We start from the raw sequence: 6949 nt of genomic DNA, 5'->3' as shown, positions 1-6949 counted from the left end.
CCCACAAAAACCCTAACCCTGCTACTCCTACATGCACCCCTCTGGGCCAGGTAGGGCGGGCCCACTCCAGGTACATACAGGAGCTTATCACAATCACTGTATGCCGCAAAGTGAAGTGATTGACAAGAAAATCAAAGAATCACCTTCTCTTTTTGTCTCTTAATTCTGATAGGCCCTTGACTATGCTAGGCCCCTGGGCTCCAGCCCCTGCTAGTCCATTGGTAAAGGTGGCTCTGAATACCACATCTATTATAGACCACTCATAATTAGTCAAAAAAAATCCAACGATCTGTGTTTAATCCGAAAAGACCAGAAGAGGGCGACAAATCCCCGCCGAGATACAGATTACGAAACAAAGCAAACAACCAATCACGTGCGGCGTTTGCGTTGCACAACTCTCGCGGGGCGGGAGCAGTGGCGCGAGGTATGAGTTACCAAAGCTCCTCGCGGCGGGACCGAAGCTACACAGAAGAGACGAATACTGTCCTGAGAAAAGACGAGCAAGAAGTGTAAGAACCATAAAGACGCTGCGGAGTCCTGTCATCACAATGCCGACCACGAGGACCAAAGGAGAAGTCGTCAAGGTGAGTTTAAACTGTGTTCAACTTTAATGTCTGAATGTTGCTGAAAGTGTGATGTTCCATACGACATGGTGTGTATTATATTAACCTCTAAACCCCCACCTGAACCGAGTACACTACTAAAAACTAGTGATGGAAAAGCCACAATAGGACGAGATAAACGTGACAAAAAATAAAATGTGCTCAGTTCATGTGTGGGTTAACCCCTTAAGCCCCGCCTTAACCGAATACAGCTTTACCCAAATCTTAAAGCTTCTTGACTGGAGATTTTACAGCCCATAGACCAATGGAACTCCTCAGAAAGCTGCAAAATTGATCTTAACCAGGGGTGTCCAATCTTTTTTCACCGAGGGCCACATGCAGAAAAATATACAAACAACTGGGCCACACTCAATAGAGAGAGATATATAACTTCACCTCTATTGTATTAAAGGAACAGGCCACCATTTTTCCATACTGAGATATGTTCCTACCCGATCTTAGACGAGTGGAAACGTACCCGTCTGGTCTTTGTGCGTGCGCTCAGTCACGCTAAACGACCAAAGATGTTGCTTTGCATTTGGCCTCTCCCAGCATATCTCTATGGCTCCAAACGGGGTGAAGTTAGAAGTTACCACGCTCTTCTAAGCTTAGGTAAGAACATATCACAGTATGGAAGAACAGTGGCCTATTCCTTTAAAGTTAGCAAATTCAATAAAATGTTAACTATGCTTTTTAATTGAATATGCTTAAAGGGAGAAAAAAAAAACAGCCATCACAGCTTTCTATTAATGGATTCTCATTTATTTCATATATACAGTGGGGAAAAAAGTATTTGGTCAGTTTCACATAGACATTGTATTGGATTTTGGCCAAATACTTTTTTTCCCCACTGTATATTCAATTCAAGTTTATTTTCATTCTTCTGTCATGTTTTTGTTGGTCTTTTGTTGCTTTGTCATCACATTTTTGTCTAGTTTTTGTCGCTGTGTCAAGAGGCTTTTAGATTTGGGTCATGCCTGGATAATAACTGGAGAAGATGGGGCAGGTTCAGGTGGGGGTTAAGAGGTTAAGAGTTTAAGTAATTGGTGTGACATATAGTGACACGTTCCATACGACATGTTACTATATGAAGTTACATTTTCTTCTCTGTAGGAACTGACCCCGGAGAACCCTCAGGATGCAGTGAGACGGTCCTCTCGACGAACACTGGCTCCAAAGCGCCTTGAGTACTCACCTGAAGCTAGACCAACCGAGACCACCCGGAGAAAAAGGGTGAGTTTACCAGTGTTGATGTAAACCAGAGGTCTGCAGCCTTCGTCGCAAACCAAATACATAATCATTTTAGACAATGCGTACATATTATATTGTTGCGACGATGATACAACCCATTTCTCACTTGCTCAGGTGTAGACAGTCTAATATTTCAAGGCATTAATACTCAAAAACATTGTGTATAGAAGCTTTAACCTCTTAACCTCCACCTTAAAAGGGCTAGATGCAAGTTAGCCATTTTATACTCACTACTGCCACCTCAGGTCATACGTGTAACTGCACCTTCTATATTAAAGAGGGAGTATTATGCTTTTTTCAATCACATAGCACCAGTCTATAGCACACTACAATGATGATGAAACCTTCTGTTGGTCTGTAAATGCAGTAAATTAGAATAACTGCCTTGTATAAAATTGCTCTCTCAAAATGGCTGTAGCGAATGTCTTGAAATAGGCCTCTGTCTCTTTAAGAACCTCTGACCCTTTCCGGCACGCCCCCTCCACACGCTGTCTGTGACATCAGTGGGGAGGGGGTTCTGCTGAGGAGCAGTGGTTGGTTACTCGGCTGGTGACAAAAGCTCGGAGGCGTCTCCAGGAGGTGGGGGCGTTCCTAGGAGGACTCAGGCAAACCTATCCCTAAAATGGCCGCCATCAGAGTTTTTACAGATTACTCAAAAATACGTGTATGTGCCAAGGCAACGCTTCAGCCATGTTTTTAATGAGGGAATGACATAATAACATGATGTAAAGCTTGAAAAAGTCAATTTTGCATAATACCCCCCCCCCCCCCCTTTAAAATGATATCTCAGGATTTTTGATGTAGGGCCTCATTTCCTAGTTATCCAGAGTGTTGCTGGTACCTGGAGATATTTTTGTAATTCATGTAGTTCTTATGTTTGAAGAGTTTCTCCAGGTACCAGCAACACTCTGGATAACTAGGAAATAAGGCCCTATATCAAAAATCCTGAAATATCCCTTTAAGCTCGTGCATGACGGCACTTCGGACCAGAATTAACACCTTATTGAGTGACAGTGCAGGATTTTAGAGGCATTTGTGGTGAATAAGTCTGGGCTCATTCTACACATTAGGACATGGCTGGAACATGTAGGGGGAGGAAAATACTTAATTTCGGCATTTTTAAACTCCGTATAGTCACTTTAACCGAGCGCATGTTCTCCAGTTTGGTTTTACTCACATCTGAAAGCTTCTTGGAAAAACAGTGTCTAAATCGCAGCAAAATTAGACGAAAACAGGGATGAAAAAGCAACAAAAATGTGTTGGAAAAGTGACGAAAATGTATGATGAAAACTCAACATAAAAGCCACAAAAGAGTAACAGAAAAGGGACATAAAAAGTGATTTAATAAAGTGATGAAAATGCACAAAAGAGCAGCAAGAGTAACAGAAAAGGGACAACAATGTGTGACGAAAACTCAACCAAAAAAGCCTCAAAAGAGCAATAGGAAAGTGCTGAAAATGTGGGGGGAAAATTGGGACACAAATGCAACCAAAAGCAAAGGGAAAAAAAATGTTAAAGTGACGATATCGCGTGGAAAAATATCCGTCTAGATGAGTTTCGTAGGTCTTAGCTTTCAAATGAGGCGTCACTCTGGACTATAGGCAGAGGTTACAAAGCCTCTTGTCTTAAATGCCTCTTGAGACGGTGTTTGCCCACCCTGACAGGCCTACCTAGTACCTACAGTGTACATTTACAAAACACCCATTAAGTACATTTTCAGTATTAATGCTGATTCTTGTTTGTTCACAGAAAAGCGAATCACCTGAGAAGACGAAGCAAAGCAAATCTGTGTCCCTTCAAACCTCAACGGATCAGACGGTACGTGTTAAGCTTAAAGAAGAAATGTTTTATCATCATCTAGACTAATTTCCATGTTTTGCACAACAGAATGGGGGACTTTCAGCGTATGAACTCGAACGTCTAGAAAACATCAGGAAGAACCAAGAGTTTCTTTCTTCGTTGAACATTTTCCAGGTGACCTACTGTATATACTAACTTACAACAGTGAGGTTTGGTTTGGAAAAATTATGTACAAGACTGAAGCCATTTTTATAACACCTTTTTGCTCTAGGTTACTAATGAATTAAAAGCGTCTGTGCGACCCAAGATCCCACAAAGAGGTCTTAAGAGGTATGCCACTATTAAGTTGTTAAAATGATTTTCTTCTCAAATGTTTCAGCAAGTAGTGTTTTTCTGATTCTTATCTTGAATTTACAGATCACAAACTGTTCAAATCGAAGTACTTCCACCTCGCAGGTCCATGCGACTTCAAAACATCGAGGCAGAAGTCCAGCAACGTCCACTCGATGCTGGCCAAAGAAGTGACCCAGTGGATGTCTCTAGGGTTTGTACCGTGTATCTATTCATGTCTGTGTTTTCACTTGTTTGTGCAAATATTTATCTTTTCAGATTTGTTTTTCAGCCACCCAAAAAACCATCTGGCCCTCTTCTTATGCAGCCTGTAAACATGAGTGATGGTAAACTGCCTGAACAGCTGCTGGAGGTTTGGGCTGAGGTGTGTATCGTCAGACATTGTTAATGCAAATTACTTTTACATGGGGAAATTTAAGGTATTTTTCGTTTGCAGAGTTCAGCAAAAGAAAGCAGTAAAAGGCTGGACCTGAAAAGGTAAGATCTTTTATTACATGTATGTGTTAATTAATCAATAAAGATCTATCTATCTATCTATCTATCTATCTATCTATCTATCTATCTATCTATCTATCTATCTATCTATCTATCTATCTCTCTATCTCTCTATCTCTCTATCTCTCTATCTCTCTATCTCTCTATCTATCTATCATTAGCATGCACTAGGGCTGCACAATATATCTCAAAAAATATTGTATCGCATTATTAGGTGATGCAATATCTGTATAGCAAGAAGCCACAATATATCGCAACATCACTAAAGCCTCATCTTACTGAGATCGAAGCATTTTTTTTTGCAAACTCAGCCAAAAACATGTATGAACTTGTAAATGTGTGGAAGTTCAGTTTTAGGTAAACATTTCCTAATTCAGTTTAATTTTAGTCTTGTTTTAATCCTAATGTCTTGTTCTGACACAGTTTGCTGAAAAACGAGTTACTTACGATTTGTGTTTAATTAGAACGGAACATATCGTATTGAAATAGTTTAGTAAATTATCGCAATAGTATCAGTGTTGCAATATTGCACAGCTTTATCGCATATTCTACAAGTTACTTCAGTATCGTTCAGCCCGAGCATGCACCATATACCAACAAATAACTACAAGCAGCTCGTTCTTTGGGACTTTAGGTACTGCTCCTCGCTTGCAAACATGAAGATTACAGAGGATAGGGTGGCAAAGGTGGTAAAGGATCGCGTCTTCTCTGCTGCCTTTCACCCCTGCTCCAGCACTGTTGTAATGGCAGCCGGTGACAAATGGGGGCGCGTTGGACTTTGGAGTTTGGTAAAATCCCGAACCACTGCACCTTTTACATTCCCCCTCTCACCGTGTTTTAATGTGCCATTCTGTGCTTACCTGTTGTTGGTGGTTTCCCTCAGTCCAGTGCCTGGGGAGATGACGGGGTGCTTCTCTTTGAACCCCACTCTCGTCCCGTTGCGTGCATGGCTTTCTCTCCAGCAAATCCAACAGATTTATTAAGTGCCAGCTACGATGGATCAATGCGTCGCGTGGATGTTGAGAAAGCCGTCTTTGCTGATGTGAGTATCTAATTATCTAAATATCTAATCAGGGAATATCCAGGTGTCATATTTGAGGGTTATTTTACTTGTTGGCGTAGGTTTATGAAATTGAAGATGGTCTGAAAACATTCGACTTCCTCTCACATGATGGCATGAGCCTTTTGGTCGGGAGCTGGTATGGAGATATTGCCATTGTTGATAGGCGGACCCCAGGGTAACTCTGCCATTTTTTTTTCACTCACAATGGGTCATTTTTGCAAAACTAACTTTTTTTCCCCTTGTAGAAGCTCTCATGAGTCTCTCCACAGCCTTGACACCAAAGTTGTGCGGTGTGTGAGTGTGCACCCTGTGATGAAGCAGTACTTTGCTGTAGCGGAGAACCAGTATGTCATTCTTCTTTCTGTCAACATGCCTGATTATAAAAACATGATGTGTGAATGATTATTTTCTGCAGGGTGGTGAATATTTATGACAGTCGGCTTCTGAAGAAGTCTAAATGTACAGTGGTTTGCCAGCTCAAGGGCCACTCCAAAAGCATAACCAGTGCCTATTTCTCTCCTGAATCGGGGAACCGCATCCTCACTACTTGTTTGGATGACCGCATAAGGTAAGGCTCTACACTTAACAGATAAAACCATCATTTTGCTTGCTATTTTTAGCAAACATGCTGGCTACAACAAAATATTGTTGATCACTACTCAACATTACATTTCTCTTACCATCTTTCATTTTGACAGGATATATGACACATCTGTCATTACGAATGCACCTCTGCTCAAAACCATAAGGTACTGCGCTAAGATGACGGTGAATCTGAAGCAAAACAAGATGATCTTCATGTTGCTTTTATTTCTTTTTCAGTCATGACATGAGAACAGGCCGGTGGCTCACAAAGCTGTCAGCAGTGTGGGACCCTAAACAGGAGGACTGCTTTGCTATAGGAAGCCTGTCCCGGCAGCGATGTGTGCAAGTGTTTCATGAAAGTGGCCAGCTTCTGCACACCTTTAGAGATGAGAACCTGACCACAGTGCAGTCAGTGGTCGCCTTCCACCCGACAAGACCTGTCCTGATGGGGGGCAATGCCTCCGGGCGACTGCATGTCTTTACTTGACTGTCTCTGAACGTAACATCACATTCCTACGTTTACCATTACTATACATTCTTTATCTGTATTAAGTCATTCGTGATGTAAGCTGTATATAAAGTTATTTTCTTTCTACTTGGCAAATAAAAGCAATATTTTTATTTTTGATATCTGCGAATGCATTTTTTTGTTTCATTTAACAATGCAGCCATTGGAGGGAAATCTACTTATTGAAATAAGAACGGTTCAGTTGAATTAGAAAACTATAATCAGTCATGGCAAAAGCTTTCTCCATCAGTGGTGTGGAGAGGATACTCAGGATACTGAGGGAAAATATATAAA

The 6949-nt window shown here is 41.3% G+C and overlaps 1 protein-coding gene across 1 annotated transcript; it reads left to right on the top strand.

The window, feature by feature from the left end:
• Nucleotides 1–487: 487 nt before the first annotated feature.
• On the top strand, nucleotides 488–6634 carry wdr76 (WD repeat domain 76; the record flags this gene model as incomplete). The annotated part of the gene is made up of 15 exons (XM_079554514.1): nucleotides 488–584; nucleotides 1716–1835; nucleotides 3603–3671; nucleotides 3741–3827; nucleotides 3925–3983; nucleotides 4071–4197; nucleotides 4276–4368; nucleotides 4441–4481; nucleotides 5134–5287; nucleotides 5383–5541; nucleotides 5622–5737; nucleotides 5808–5906; nucleotides 5978–6130; nucleotides 6261–6311; nucleotides 6385–6634. The coding sequence occupies exons 1-15, from the start codon at nucleotides 549–551 to the stop codon at nucleotides 6632–6634; spliced, it is 1614 nt and encodes a 537-aa protein (XP_079410640.1). The 5' UTR covers nucleotides 488–548.
• Between the last annotated feature and the right edge of the window lie 315 nt (nucleotides 6635–6949).

Source organism: Gobius niger (genome assembly GCF_951799975.1).
Source record: "Gobius niger genome assembly, chromosome: 4".
Lineage (NCBI taxonomy): Eukaryota > Metazoa > Chordata > Actinopteri > Gobiiformes > Gobiidae > Gobius > Gobius niger.
The sequence above is the reverse complement of the archived record's forward strand: the minus strand, read 5'-3'. Positions and strand labels throughout refer to the sequence as shown.